The 13908-nt window shown below is 37.3% G+C and overlaps 2 protein-coding genes across 5 annotated transcripts in view; one reads left to right on the top strand and one right to left on the bottom strand.

Annotated features, from left to right (window-relative positions):
• Positions 1-378: 378 nt before the first annotated feature.
• bag3 (BCL2 associated athanogene 3) lies at positions 379-5585 on the bottom strand. Its single transcript, XM_027022597.3, has 4 exons — positions 5379-5585; positions 2778-3107; positions 1925-2317; positions 379-1648 (listed from the first exon to the last, which is right to left on the bottom strand). Exons 1-4 carry the CDS (start codon positions 5568-5570, stop codon positions 944-946), a joined length of 1620 nt encoding a protein of 539 aa, XP_026878398.2. The 5' UTR covers positions 5571-5585; the 3' UTR covers positions 379-943.
• A 3714-nt stretch (positions 5586-9299) lies between these two features.
• The window catches only part of tial1 (TIA1 cytotoxic granule-associated RNA binding protein-like 1), a 9072-nt gene continuing 4463 nt past the window's right edge, over positions 9300-13908 (top strand). Inside the window, exons 1-7 of one of the 4 annotated variants that reach the window (XM_081724925.1) lie at positions 9300-9487; positions 10659-10755; positions 11207-11305; positions 11394-11448; positions 11544-11631; positions 13069-13144; positions 13506-13614. In XM_081724925.1, the coding sequence (XP_081581051.1) occupies positions 9459-9487; positions 10659-10755; positions 11207-11305; positions 11394-11448; positions 11544-11631; positions 13069-13144; positions 13506-13614 (553 nt within the window). In that variant the 5' untranslated portion in view covers positions 9300-9458. Of the gene's footprint in view, positions 9488-10658; positions 10756-11206; positions 11306-11393; positions 11449-11543; positions 12671-13068; positions 13145-13505; positions 13615-13908 lie in introns of those variants that run through there. The other 3 variants (XM_027022603.3, XM_027022604.3, XM_081724926.1) reach the window with 3 other exon arrangements.

Genomic DNA, 13908 nt, shown 5'->3' with positions numbered 1-13908 from the left:
ACCTTCAATTTTCATCATGACCTTGTGATTTTCATGCATTAAACATTTTCAGCAGTAGTATGCATATAGTTCTAATGATATGCAATAGTCATGAGAAGGACAGCTAGAATATTCAGGTCTTTTATTTTATTTGTGTGTGTGTGTGTGTGTGTGTGTGTGTGTGTGTGTGTGTGTGTGTGTGTGTGTGTGTGTATATGCACTTTTTTCCAAATACATTTAAATGGAGATACATTTTTTACCATAGGGAAAAAATGTAAAAATGTTTATTTGGCACAAAAAATAGAGTAGAAATATAACATTGTCTTTATCATTATTATTTAACAATTTAAACCAATATTGACAAATGTCATGATCACAACATCATAGATAAACAAGACAATTCATAAACTATTTTAATCATCATCTTGTATGTTTTCTAAATGTTTGAACACATACATAAGGTGTTTATGAGAACTGTGGATCTCTTTATACATTGCAATCTTCCAAAAAAAACCAAAAAAACTCTTTACCTACTGTTTCATAAAATAAGATCAGAGATACTCTTAAACTCAGGTTAGTGTTCCTCTAATAAATAATGGGTATTCTTACTGGAATTTTCCAAATCATTTCATTATCCATTAGAAAGTACAAATACCAAACATTATTCAAAGCAAAAATAAAGCATTTGAATTTTAATAAAGGCCTCTTATTTGAGACTAAGTGTCAAGTTGAAACTTAGTCACCACAAGATCACCATTACGGTCTTTTTACAAGACACTTGAATGGTAAAATTCCACAACAGCAGCATTACATAACAGCACACGTTATTGCACTCAGTAAACAAATCACATTCATTTTCAGCCAGTGGAACGGATAAAATTAAATGTGCATGCAACCAATAATAGACTGAGGCGACTCAAGATATGTGATTTGTGTCTCATTCATACTATACCTTTTGCAGTTGTTATGAAATCTCTTTCGCTTTCTCCATGTCTGCATGATACATCAAGCTAGGCTCTCTTTTTTGACCTGGGCTACTTGCTTCAGTGCAGCTGTCACTCACCGGCCCTTCTGATTGTTCACCCATAGACTCCAGTTCCTCAAGAATGGTTTGCACTCTACGGACACCATCACGTCGGGCCTGACGCACATCTGTACGTCCCTCTGGGTCTACCGAGTCCAGAGCTAGCAATTCTTTGGTCAAAAACTCCTCCAGCATCAGATATCTTTTGTCATTCTTTTTTCCATCAAAACACTTAACCTCTTTGGCCAGTTTGTCCACCCTTTCCACTATTTGTTGAACCTTTGCTAGTCCTGGGTGGCTAGAGCATGGCTCCACCTTCTCCTCAGGTTGAGGTTGCGGAGGCAAAGCATCTGGTTGTGGCACTGCTGTTTCTTGGGGTTCTGATGCCATGGGGACCTGAATGGGCATACTGGCAGTCTCTGGCATTGGTGGTGGCAGTTTCTCAGATTGTTGCACAGGTTGTTGTATAGGTGCTTGTTCAGGTTCCTGTATGGGCTGCTGTGCAGGTGGTGATACAGGGTGTGCTATAGGGGGCTGTACATCACACACTTTCTTAATAGGAATCTCAATAGGATGGCTGGCAGGTTGTTCAGCTGACTGATCGACTTTAGGAAGGATCTCTGTATGTGCAACATGCTGCTGGGTCTGGGAATACAAGATGTCAGAATGTTAACAATTACAATGTTAACAACTGAAACATTTAAATAGTTCAGGAATATATAAATGTTTTAGTATTTATTTCTGGCCCCAACAGGTACATCCATTAAAAGAAGTCAGACCTGGATTTTAGGTTCAAAAATACAACTTACACTGTTTTATAAAACCTCATACTGCTGTATGGCCTCTTAAAGGTGTATGCTCAGATCCAGTTTTGTTACAACAATTGTATTGTCATACATTCTGTGACTGTGGTAACATTACCTGGGGTCTTTCACTCATGACCTGTGCTCTGACTGGCTCCTGAGCTCTTATATTGTGTGGGAGTAAATTTGGGCTGGCTGAGTGATTCTGCTCAAGTTGAATGGGCACTTCCTCACGATAGGTTGGAGTTTTTTCTCGTGTTGAAAACACAGAGCCAGGACTCCATTCCTCAGGTTGACGGCAGTGAAAAGAAGGTTGGTACTCTGTTTGTGTGAAGCGCTTTGGATAGAAGGCCTGGTTGACCTGGGTTTGTGGGATGCCCCCTGTCCCCTCATGAATAACAGGAATGGGAATATAGCCTGCCCGAAGGCCTGAGCTACTGGGTCTGGAAGGTTGATGAAGGAAATTGGTATGAGGCTGTGTCCCATGAGGTGAATGGGGTCCTTGGTGAACCTGAAAGCAACAAAAATAAATGAAGATTTCAGAAAATCCCAGGGTATTATTTGGTTATTGGCTATAAAATAAACATAGGCAGGAAGTACCATTTTGCCTGAGAGAAAATGGAACAATTCTACATTAAATTTATATAAACCAAATCTAATGCAGATCTAAAATGCTACATGACTTGCAACATATTTTTATGTTTTAAGGGTTATTAAAGTTTTGTTTTTGCAATCATTTAAGCATGAAAAAAAATCCATGCTGAATGGCATTTTGTAATTAGTAGACCCATCAATATTTGGCCAATGATCCTATATTATAAAGGCTCCAAGAAATCCATCAAGCGAAACTGTTGACTTCTAAAAAAAAACCTCTTAGTAAGTGTTTGAGCTGGTGCAAGAATGGTTCCCAATGACAAATTAAAAACTTTAAAATGTTTTTTTTTCCTTTTTAATGATGATATGAATCATACCTCAACACCCTGTGAAACAGGTGAACAGGACAAGCAGTGAAGATCAGCCTCTGATGGGCACTGCACTGGAGATCTTGGCTGACAGTGTAGTGCAGAAGTTGGAGATGGAGTCCGACCATCTGCCCTCAAACTTTGCTGGTTCACTGGATACATATATGAAAATGTTGGATGCTGTTGTTGTTTGGCCTCAACATTTTCATGGGTGACAGGAATTGGGATATAGCCTTGACGTAGAGTTGGCTGTTTCATCTCCTGAATAAAAGCCATGGGTACATCTTGAGGAGATGACTCTGTAGGTGTATAGGGGCCATTTGGGGAAAGTTGGATGATCTGTAACACATATCATCAGACCCACTAAATACCTTGCGTTCACAGATGAAAACCACTAGCACACATTCACTTTAAATTCAGTGGTACTGAGATTTGGGAAACACCTTTGACATTTTATATGGCAGATAAGGCTAAAAAACATACCTATAATATACACTAAATATATATTAAGCATTTAAAAAGTAAATACTAAATTTTTAAAGTTCAAAGATGAGTATATAAGAAAAGGTTTGTTTCCAATCTTAAATAATGTAAAAGCTATCACCTTCCTTAATATTATTGGGAAATCATTGATTGTTTAATCATGAGGAACATACTCCAAACTTGTTTCTATTATTTGCATTAGTTAGTGTTTTATTTTGAGCAATTAGGATAATTGCTTAGTTCACAGTGATTCAATTTCAAATATTATTTTGGAAAAACTGTTTTTTTTTAAATTGATTTCACCAACACAAATTCCTAATACATGTAAGTGTATTTATGCAAAATGATTTTAAGCAAGTGTGTTAATGTTATGACATAGTATGTTACACTGTAACCTCTTGGCATTTTCAGTAAGTTACATGTAATTTTAATGTAATGAACATTAAACATTTATTATCTGCTGAATTTAAATTATTAGCCAAAGGCTAAAAGTCAAACATGCCTAATTTATACTTACTGCCCCTATATTCATTTAGAGTTTTTTTAAAAAACTTAACCAATAACTTAACAGTTGCTTTATATTACTAGTATGAAAAGATATACTGTACATTTACCATTACCACATGACTCACTGTGTTTGTGTATGTGTGCGTACATGTCTGTGTGTGTGTGTGTGTGTGTGTGTGCGCGCGCGCGTGCGTGTTTGTGTGTGTGTGCGCGCGCGTGCGTGTTTGCGTGTGTGCGTACATGTCTGTGTGTGTGTGTGTGTGTGTGTGTGTGTGTGTGTGTGTGTGTGTGTGTGTGTGTGTGTGTGTGTGCGTGCTCACTCAAGTGCTCAACGGGGTGCTGTCAGGTTGACACTGCAGCTTAAAATATACTTTGTGAGGGGGTGGTCTTCACTAAACAAATCCACGAGCGAAAAAAAAGGTCTCCCTTACTCATCAATGTGAATCAGAAGTATTTGTCTCAGACAATCAAACAACCCACACAACATGCATAAAAAATAACAATGTTTTGGATGTAAAAATGGTGAAGGTTGCCAGTTTAAAATTGTGGATCAACAAAGCTAATGCTCTTAGTTTATAAAGTTACATTAGTAGTCACATCTATATTTTTGATGCTTGGGGTGTAGAATAAAGTAATCTAAAATGCTCCATTCTACTGAAAGTAGAGCAGAACATGAATGACCTTATGTCCTCTACTTTTTTGACATTGACATGTGGACAAGACACACACCATGTAGCACCACCCATTTTATCTCCTGGCAGCTGTGCCTTTCCAACAGATTCTTGGTGACACTAACTTTGGACAACAGCAAGTGTTGATGTTTCTAATGAGAGATCCCAACTGGCCAGCGTTTTCCCCATTACATTTCAACATCATATTAACAGAAATGTACGGGGTGGCAGTTTCTGACATGTTGTTATTGTTTGTTTCTTTTTTATTTGACAAATGAAATTTAAACTTCTACCTTAACATTTTGCCGAGCCACTGAGCATATTCCCGAAGCACTAAGAGGGTGGATCCGTATTATATCCCATGTAAGGGAAACTTTCGGGGGAAATGATACTGAGCAGTTACAACGGTATTATGAACAAACGCAGTCTGCGTAGCTCCAGATCTTTAAATAAACATTATGGAGATGTTCAAACAGTCAGAGTCTTAGGTACATATGACTGCAGTGCGTCACACACAAACCAGTCAAGCTTAGATCATTACACAAAAATATTTCGGTGTGATAGTAACCTATCTGTAAGGATATATATGAAAAGCGCTATTTTAGGAATTTAGCCCGTATTCCATTACACGAACTGGATCGCAATTCACGTAGATGCAGTCCAACCATTTAGATGTACATTAGCACAAAATCAAATCTATTTACTCCATTTATTTAAAAGAATTTGTCGGCAATACACTTTAAATTTCTTAATTTTAGATATGTCACATAAAGTTGGCCTATAGGCTACAAGCACATAAGTGTGTAAATGATATTAGATCGGTTCCTATCACCAGACGATAGCAGATATGAGCAAAATAAAAATCAACTATTAGACACAGGAAAACACAGACATGACAGCCCAACTTCCAACGCATTTCTGCGACTATGCCACACGATCTCTCGCTTACCTTTTTAGTGTCATGCCTTGGGTCATTCCATGTTGTAATACGATTGTTGTGATCCACAAAAAACGGCCATCCTGTCTGAGGGTCAATTTTGATCTCCCATCCTGGCGGCAGAGGATCATTTGTAGCCATTGTTTCAACGGGAGCCAGTATTTTCATACTCCGATGTAGCTGCGGTCCTGTATATTGTGCCATGACAGCGCATACGGATCCTTTAAAGGATCGATCTGATGACGTACAGTAAACGGGGGTGGGTTTCTCGAAGGAGCTAGTCGGCTTCTCAGAAAGTTCTAGCTTGCGCTTAATCGCATGGCCATGTGCGCCTAACAGACCAGATTTCCCAGCCTGGGGATCATCCCGTCCCTGGTTTATCTATCTGACAAAGGTCGGTAAAATTAGGTCGACTGGGTATTCAGCAGTTAAGCGTTTCGCTCCTCATCTTGCTCACAAACAACGTCCTAAAATCTCTGAAATTACATTTTCTAAATAGTGTTGGAACCGAGAACAAACTAAATTCGTTATATTTTGTTATAAAATTTCCGATCTTTACATTTAACGAATACACTGATGAAAATAACCGGACTCACTGCAGCAGACGCAGAAGCCGGTGAGGGAATATGTACAAAGTGCGGAAACGGTTTAAAAACGTAAAACATTCCTAGAGACAAGGGGCTTGTTAACAACTTTAAACCTACTGAACAACATCGGTGAGCTGAGCGATGATCATTCCAAACATGGATGCAGTGAATATTTATGACCAATAAATTGCTACTCTGACATATTCATATGACATACTGATCTAAAGTTACTTAGGGGCAATCTGCCTCTCCTAGTCACCAGAGGCTGTGGTCAGTACATTAAAACAAATTATGAGTTATTTCATTAATATTTTTGCATGTATCCTATTAATGTTTTTCTTGGCTGTTAAATGCTTACTGACCAATAAAATAGTGTTTTAAATACATTTTTCTCAAGTGCTTAAAATGTTTGCACGGTACTGCATGTACAGTCTTGTTAATGGGCCAAAAGTGTGTGCGGTAATGAATGGGTAGAGTCAGCACCAGATCGGGCCAGTTCCAAACAACAGGATACATAAAGAGCAGCTCCCAAATCTGGACCACAGCACTGGCAGTTGGGATAGGCTTGAGGAGCCAGTTAGTGGCAGAGACCAGCTGAGTAGGAGAGTGAGAACCCTGGAGGAACAGGGGATGAGGAGCCTGGTGAAGCGACACCAAAAACCATGTAAACCATGAAATGTTTCTGTCATGGCTCCAAGATGGTGGAATGAACTCCCGCTTGCTGTCCGGACAGCAGAGTCCCTTGCAGTCTTCAAACGCAGACTGAAGACCCATCTATTTGCAGAATATTTAAAGGAAAACTGACACTTTGAAGTATCAGCATTCATCCCTGTATTCTACAGTATTCTAGTTCATTGGTATGTTTAATTCTAACCTTCTATACTGTACTTGGATATATTTATATGAGTAAATGACAAAGCACTTTTGTAAGTCACTCAGGATGAGAGTCTGCTCAATGCCCTAAATGTAAATGTAAAATGGAAATGAAACCATGATAATTTACATTACAGGAGTGCTCCACTCTACTCAAAAAAGATCTACTTCCCAGCAGGGGTTAGTTCCATTACACCTGACTGTATCCAGATGCTCCTAAAGACTTTTATCAACTGTATGTTGTAAACTATATCAGGGCTGGAACTGTGCACAGTAGTATATCATCAGATACAGGGTTGGGCAGCAGATAGGATAGCTGGTAGCTAAAAAAAAAAGGTAGTTACTGTTTTTAAAATAAAAGTTTAGTAGTGTTGTGAGATGTGTCTTAATAAACCAAAAGTGATTTTAGATCAGTATATCATGGATGTTTGACTCTAGTAATTACATTAGAAAATAATTAAAATTCAAACAAGCCATATTTTATCAAACTAAAGGTTGTAGTATCGGTATAACATGCATCTCTGTACATTACAAATGATTCAAGATCCAGATGTTATATAGATGTTTCATTTACAAAATTTAGCTGACACATTTACCCAAAGCAACTTACAGTTATGACTGAGTACAACTTGAACAACTGATGGTCTTGCTCAGAAGCCCAACTGGCACTGACAGCTTGCCAGTGGTGGTGCTTGACCCAGCAACCTTCCAACTACAAGTCAAGTACCATAACTACTGAGCTACCACTGCAATTCACAATTGCAATTTATGTGCTTAAAAAAATTATTTAAATTCAACCGAAGGTATATATTACCAAACTAAAGGTTGTAGTATGTTTATCAGATGTGTCTCTGCACACTACAAGTAATTTTAGATCTGTGTGTCATATGAACATTTCACAGCAGCAATTTATTTGATACAAAAAACATCACTACATCCATGTTTAGAATGTCTAAAGTGCTAAACATATTCATCAGTTAACATTGTGGACGTTGCTGAAGTTAGTTATTGATTTTCAGCTCATCTCTGTTTTTCAGTAGGTTTAACGTCTTTATAACTGACACCAACAAGCTGCTATCTGAATTTCTTACGTTTTTGAACTGTGTCTGCACTTTGTAGAAGGGTCCTAAAGGTCTATCGCGCCTGATGCAGCCATTCCGGCTATTTTGATCAATGTATTTGACAAACTGTAAAGATCAGAAATTTTGACAAAATATAAGGTTTGTAGTTTCTTCTCTGTTCCACCACGATATAGAAAATGTAATTTCAGATATTTCAGGACAGTGTTTGCGAGCAAGAGGGGCGAAACGCGAATATCCGCTGAATATTGAATATTCAACCTAACTTTACCGAGCTAGCGGACAAGAGAGCAGCTTTCACAATAAAAGAATAAATCGAGTAACGCAATAATATCACACACACACACGCATATATATATATATATAGAGAGAGAGAACATTAATCTTTGAGCAGTGTATTACTATAAAAGAATAGTAGTCTATTATTATTATTATTATTATTCATTTAAAAACATAAGTAGACACGTTTTTATTGTTATGGTTAAAGGTCTCTCTGTGAAGTGGCCTTATTTCTGTATTATTTTAAGCATGCTGAATTAAAGGTGAAAAGATAAGGCAACATGAGGCTACAGAACATATGTAGCCTCAGCTTGCCTTATGTCCATCTTTAGTTCGATATGCTTGAGAATAATGCAGAAATAAGACCACTTCACAGAAACCTCTGTAGTTCAGCCAAGCATCTAAACTGCTAATTGCATGCTTCTCTCATAAATTGTTAAATGGATGGTTCTTCATAGCATACAGGGTCAAGTATTTCACTTGCAAGAAGCTAAACTTGTAACTCTAGAGTGCAAACCCTGGGTACAAATATTAGAATAGAATAGTATAATACGAAATTATTATGGCCATCAAAAATACATTTGGAATATAAATGTGCAGAAATGTGAAATACTGACATTAACACAACTTTCATGAGAAAAAAAAATACCACGAATGAAAGCCCATTGTTTATAGCGGCCTATTCGTCTAATCCTTTTGAAAGTAGGGACTTGTAATGCTTCTTAGCAATTTTGTTGTGTTTGATTCAAGTAGGCCTACCCTTAAATAAGAGGGCATATTCTAGCAGCCCCTCAGCAATTGATATTATTACACATACACTTACTCGGTAGCTTGTTTAATGTGCAGTTTTGTATTATAGTTTATACAGTAAATGTACTATTTGCTGCCCATGAGATTGGCGAATCTGCAAAATGTACGCTGTTAGTCTTTTTTAAATTAACATCAAAAGTGACCTGAAACAATCATCGAGTTAATATTGACAATAAAATAGGCAAACTGAAACAAACTGAAACAACAACAGAGTTACCCATGCTGTTTAAACTACGCCTCTAATTTGTATATGCTTTGCTTGAACGCACAAGGCTCAGTGTCCAACCCAGTGAGGTGGTGCGCATGCGCATTGATTGGATTCCTATCTGGCCGGGTTTCGCCATTTTCTACACAATAAAGAAAGTATCTAACTAGCTAAACCACTCTGCTGTTCTTTTTATTTTAAACACAACAGCACGGGGATAATTTATAAGTTAAACGAAAACCTCGTACGATATCCCAGAATGGAAGACGAGAGCCACCCAAAAACACTGTAAGTACTTTTCAGCACAATACCAGTCCATGCGTTTGGACTGGTGTGTTCAAATGCCACATTTGTTAGCATTGCAGTGGCTATCCAACTAATGTTAGGTGGCTGTCGAACGCAGCTTTTTGATTGCAAAAAGAGACGATTTACGTGCGACAATGAGCTTAAATTTCCAGCAGATCCACACTTCTATTGCAGAGTTGTCAAGAAGTTCTGTTGTTTGGTCACGCTGAACTGCTAATCTACATTGCCTTACTAGCTACTGATCGCGGGTAGCGCTTAGCTAGCTAGCTATCTTGCAACTGAGGTTAACTAGCTAACCTAGCTTTTTGCCCAATATTTAATGTAAAGCGAAATTTTGATAAATAATACATGCAAATAAAATTTTATCTTGACGGAATCACCAATACGATGTAACCCATGATTCGCAAATGTCTATCTGTTTATACAATAATTGTCAGGTTAGCTCACTGGTTGCTAGCGGGCTAACGCTACATAGCTAGTTGGACAGCTAGCTTCTTGTCTAGCTATTGTTTGACATCTAGCTAGCTAACCAGCCACTATTTTTCCGAGGCCTTTTCGGCGGCTGGGATACTGTGGTCTCCTTCAGACTAATGGCAAGTTCCCTTTCTGTGTCTCACCGTAGGTTGTCAAGATTATTTTAAAAATGCTTGACGCGGTGTTCTGTTTTCTATTTAATACAAACAGCTAGCTAGCTACGTCTATTTGCAAGGCGACTGTGCGTACTACGGCATTCCTAAGAGAAAACAAACGTGACTCTCATGGCTTTACTTGGCTGCCTAGCTGTTTTAGGCTGTCAGTGGACATTGAGGGTTGATTTCTTGTCCTAGGTTAACTCTTAGGTCAGCTTGTTTTCTTGCTGAGGTAATTGGCGTTAGCTAGTATAGGGCTGTACATAAGTCTGGCAAAAGAACGACAGCTTTTTACTTTTATGGAAGTCTTACTAAACGCACACTTCAGTTTTTTTTTTATTAAGCATTGGACGGGATAAACGCGAATTGGGTTATGCAATTGTCTTTTTCCACCGAGAAGCTACTCTGGAAATAACATCCACTGAATGCCCGCTTCATTATATCGTGTGAAGGACGCTCTTGTAATTAGAATGCAGGATGGCTGATCTGAGGTTTAAGGAAATGTGGATTTGTTTGCCTTTCAGTTACGTGGGAAACCTGTCTAGGGATGTTACAGAGAACTTGATCCTTCAGTTGTTCACCCAGATCGGTCCCTGTAAAAGTTGTAAAATGATTACAGAGGTAAGCGTTAAATATGGACTTTTAAATGTGCATAGAAAGTGTATTTCAGTAGGTATTCATTTTACATGCACTGATTGTCAGAGGAACCTACACTGGTACAATGATAAGCAAGCCAAGTTGATTTTTTTAGATGTCTACTATTACTAGCAATACTAGTAACTAGTGTTAGTTTACATAAAGCCAGTTAAATCAAGCTAAAAAAAAATACTGCACTTAAAAACAAATAATTATCAATTAAAATGTAAGTGCAGACTAAGTAATTGGTAGTGCAGTTTTCTTTACCTACACTGAGAATAAATAGGTCTACACAATGAACTGGGTTCCAATTAAATTGGCAGTTTTTTTGTTTTTAAAAGCAAGATTGATTTCACAATATGCTGTCCTGTTTTTTTTTTCTCTGAAATCTGATAACGGCAAGACAATGAATAACTCTGTATTTTCTGTTTTGCAGCATACAAGCAATGACCCATATTGCTTTGTGGAGTTCTTTGAGCACAGGGATGCTGCAGCTGCTCTAGCAGCAATGAATGGAAGGAAGATTCTAGGAAAGGTACTTTAGCTCACTTGTTGATCTATGTTTGTAATTATTTTATTTTAAAGAAACCCTTAGCCATAATTGCTTGTTTATTTGGCCACAGGAAGTTAAAGTAAATTGGGCAACAACTCCAAGTAGTCAGAAGAAAGACACGTCCAGTAAGTCCCTTTTTTTGTTTTACCTCTTTTTCTTCTTAAGTAATAGATTTGCACAGAATTCTTATTGTTTTTGTTTTTTGTTTTTTTTACCTTAGATCATTTCCATGTTTTTGTGGGAGATCTGAGTCCTGAGATCACCACTGATGATATCAGAGCTGCATTTGCACCCTTTGGAAAAATTTCGTAAGTGTTAAGTGGTTCTGCCCTATGTTTTGTTCTTTTCTGGAATAATATGCAACTAGAGAGGTTTGTATGGAAGGTTGTCTTTCATATATTCTTAATCTGGAGGCTTCTTGATATAGGTTTTTCCTAATTAAAAAATTGCAAAGGTAGAGTTAGAGAGAAACTTGAATGAGTGCCTAATTGTGAAATGGTTAGCGTAGACTTCTAAAATGAAAACAGAATTAAATAATGTATGATAAAAGCCCAAAGACTTGGTACTAAACACTTTGTATTTGTTATACCTGCCATATAAACGTTCTAGTAGGACTAAGTAAATCTCTCAACATTTCATGAAAAAGACGAGTGCATCCACACACATTCGTCACACCAAAATACTGTGAAGGTTTTAGGGCTTTTAGGGAAATATTGTTAGGCATGTCCTTATGCGAGTATCTGCACAACTAAATATTCCTGATAAATTGAAGACATGGTAAGTAGAATGTTAATCACTTTCTAAACAGTAAATTATTTGGTGTTGTTGAAAAAAAAAATCACTGTAAATCTGAAAATATTTCAGATATTTCTTTAGCTGTGAGTGTCAGTTAATAGCACTCTGGTTATTTTACAGAAATGCTCATAGGATTGGACAGGAGCTTGAAGGCTAACAGCAAGGAACTGTGCACACTGGAAACTCAGATGTAGATTTTTTTTCTATTTACTCTTTGCTTTTCTTATTTATATACTGCAATATTTTCGTATTAACGCTGAAGTAGTGTAGTTTTTAAGTGCTCCAATATTTCTTAAACTTGTAAAAATGTTGTTTCATTATGGTTTGCCTAGTTTTGTTGATAGTTTGATTCTCTAAAAATTCTGAAAATGTCAATTTTTCGAAATTTGCAGCTTCCCAAACTCCATATTGGTGGTAAAGAATTGACCAGGAAAAATAAAGAAATCTGTTAACAGGCCATGTATGCCGTTTAATTCCTTTTTTTCTCTTTTGATATTTCTATATACCTCTACTGGTAGGATTAGAGACAACAGCAGAAATTAGGAATGCATGGTAAAGAAATTGCTTTGTTTTTATTTTGATTTGGTATTTGTTTATTGTAATTATTTATTTTAATTTTACTGATATGAAAGTGTAATACCTAGTGTTTAACACCAGGATCATTGCAGTGGAAAGCAGGACTGAGCAGGAGATTTTTTGTTTGTTTGTTTGTTTTTTGTCAGAACAAAAGAAACAGTGGTGTAGGTTGCATGAACTTGTATTTTTTGATAGTGTGCTAGTCTGAAGATGCAAAGAATTGGTAGTGTAAATTCTTTTTGGATTATTTAGATACTATAAGATTGTTTCACAGTACAGTGTGTGTGTGCGCGTGTGTGTGGTTCCTTTCTTTTCTTTGTCATGGTGGCAGGTGGGAAGTGGACTGACTTGTCTGGTATATCCTGTTCTTTCAGGGATGCTCGCGTGGTGAAGGATATGACAACTGGGAAATCAAAGGGGTATGGATTTGTGTCCTTCTATAACAAACTGGTAAGGCTCCAGCTCAGGAACACAAAGTGAAGGTTATTTCTATTTCTGTTTACTATTTATAATGACAATTTCAAGTCCATGTAGATCCAATGATCCCTTAATCATTTGCAGTATTGTAGTGATTTTGTAATTATTTAAATATTTCCATGATTTTGGATGTTAGATTTTAGTTTTAGTCTGCATATTTTTTTTTAAGTTCTTTTTTTTGGTCTTTTAAATATTTAATGACATAGTCAGAGTCTTTAGCATGTAAAGGGAGCTATGAAGGAGAGCTCTGAAAGGCTAGCAGTATATCTTATTAGTTTTGTTTTGTTTCTGTATGTTAATTCAAATAATATGATCGTGTGTTTTTAATTGCCAGGATGCAGAGAATGCCATAGTTCACATGGGAGGGCAGTGGTTGGGTGGAAGACAGATCCGGACCAACTGGGCAACTCGCAAACCCCCTGCTCCTAAGAGTGTTCAGGACAGTAAGTAAATCATATATCTTGTATTTCTTAGTAGTGGGTAGGTCAAAATTCCTCTTGAGAGCCATGTAGTACTGTGGTGTTCTATACAGGTAATGATACACCACAGTACTGTGGTGTACTATACAGGTAAGGGTTTTTCTCTTAAACCTGATGGGAATTATGGTGCATGGGAAGCAAAGTGTATATGTTCTGTATATGTTCTGCCAGTCTGTATAGCGAAGACTCCTCTGCTCTAGTTCTCCAGCGAAAGTTATGGTGCAAAATCTATAGGAAATCTCTTCGTTTAAATTTGTA

The sequence above is a fragment of the Electrophorus electricus genome, chromosome 12 (genome assembly GCF_041902795.1).
Source record: "Electrophorus electricus isolate QZ-2024a chromosome 12, ASM4190279v1, whole genome shotgun sequence".
Lineage (NCBI taxonomy): Eukaryota > Metazoa > Chordata > Actinopteri > Gymnotiformes > Gymnotidae > Electrophorus > Electrophorus electricus.
The sequence above is the reverse complement of the archived record's forward strand: the minus strand, read 5'-3'. Positions and strand labels throughout refer to the sequence as shown.

What these genes read in the sequence shown, in the direction of transcription:
- bag3 (XM_027022597.3), bottom strand. Translation starts at nt 5,570, where the DNA reads ATGGCACAATATACAGGACCGCAGCTACATCGGAGTATGAAAATACTG. An exon ending in CAAGGCATGACACTAAAAAG is followed by an intron (nt 3,108 to 5,378) that starts GTAAGCGAGAGA and finishes TATGTGTTACAG; the next exon opens with ATCATCCAACTTTCCCCAAA. An exon ending in TCATGAGTGAAAGACCCCAG is followed by an intron (nt 1,649 to 1,924) that starts GTAATGTTACCA and finishes TTGTATTCCCAG; the next exon opens with ACCCAGCAGCATGTTGCACA.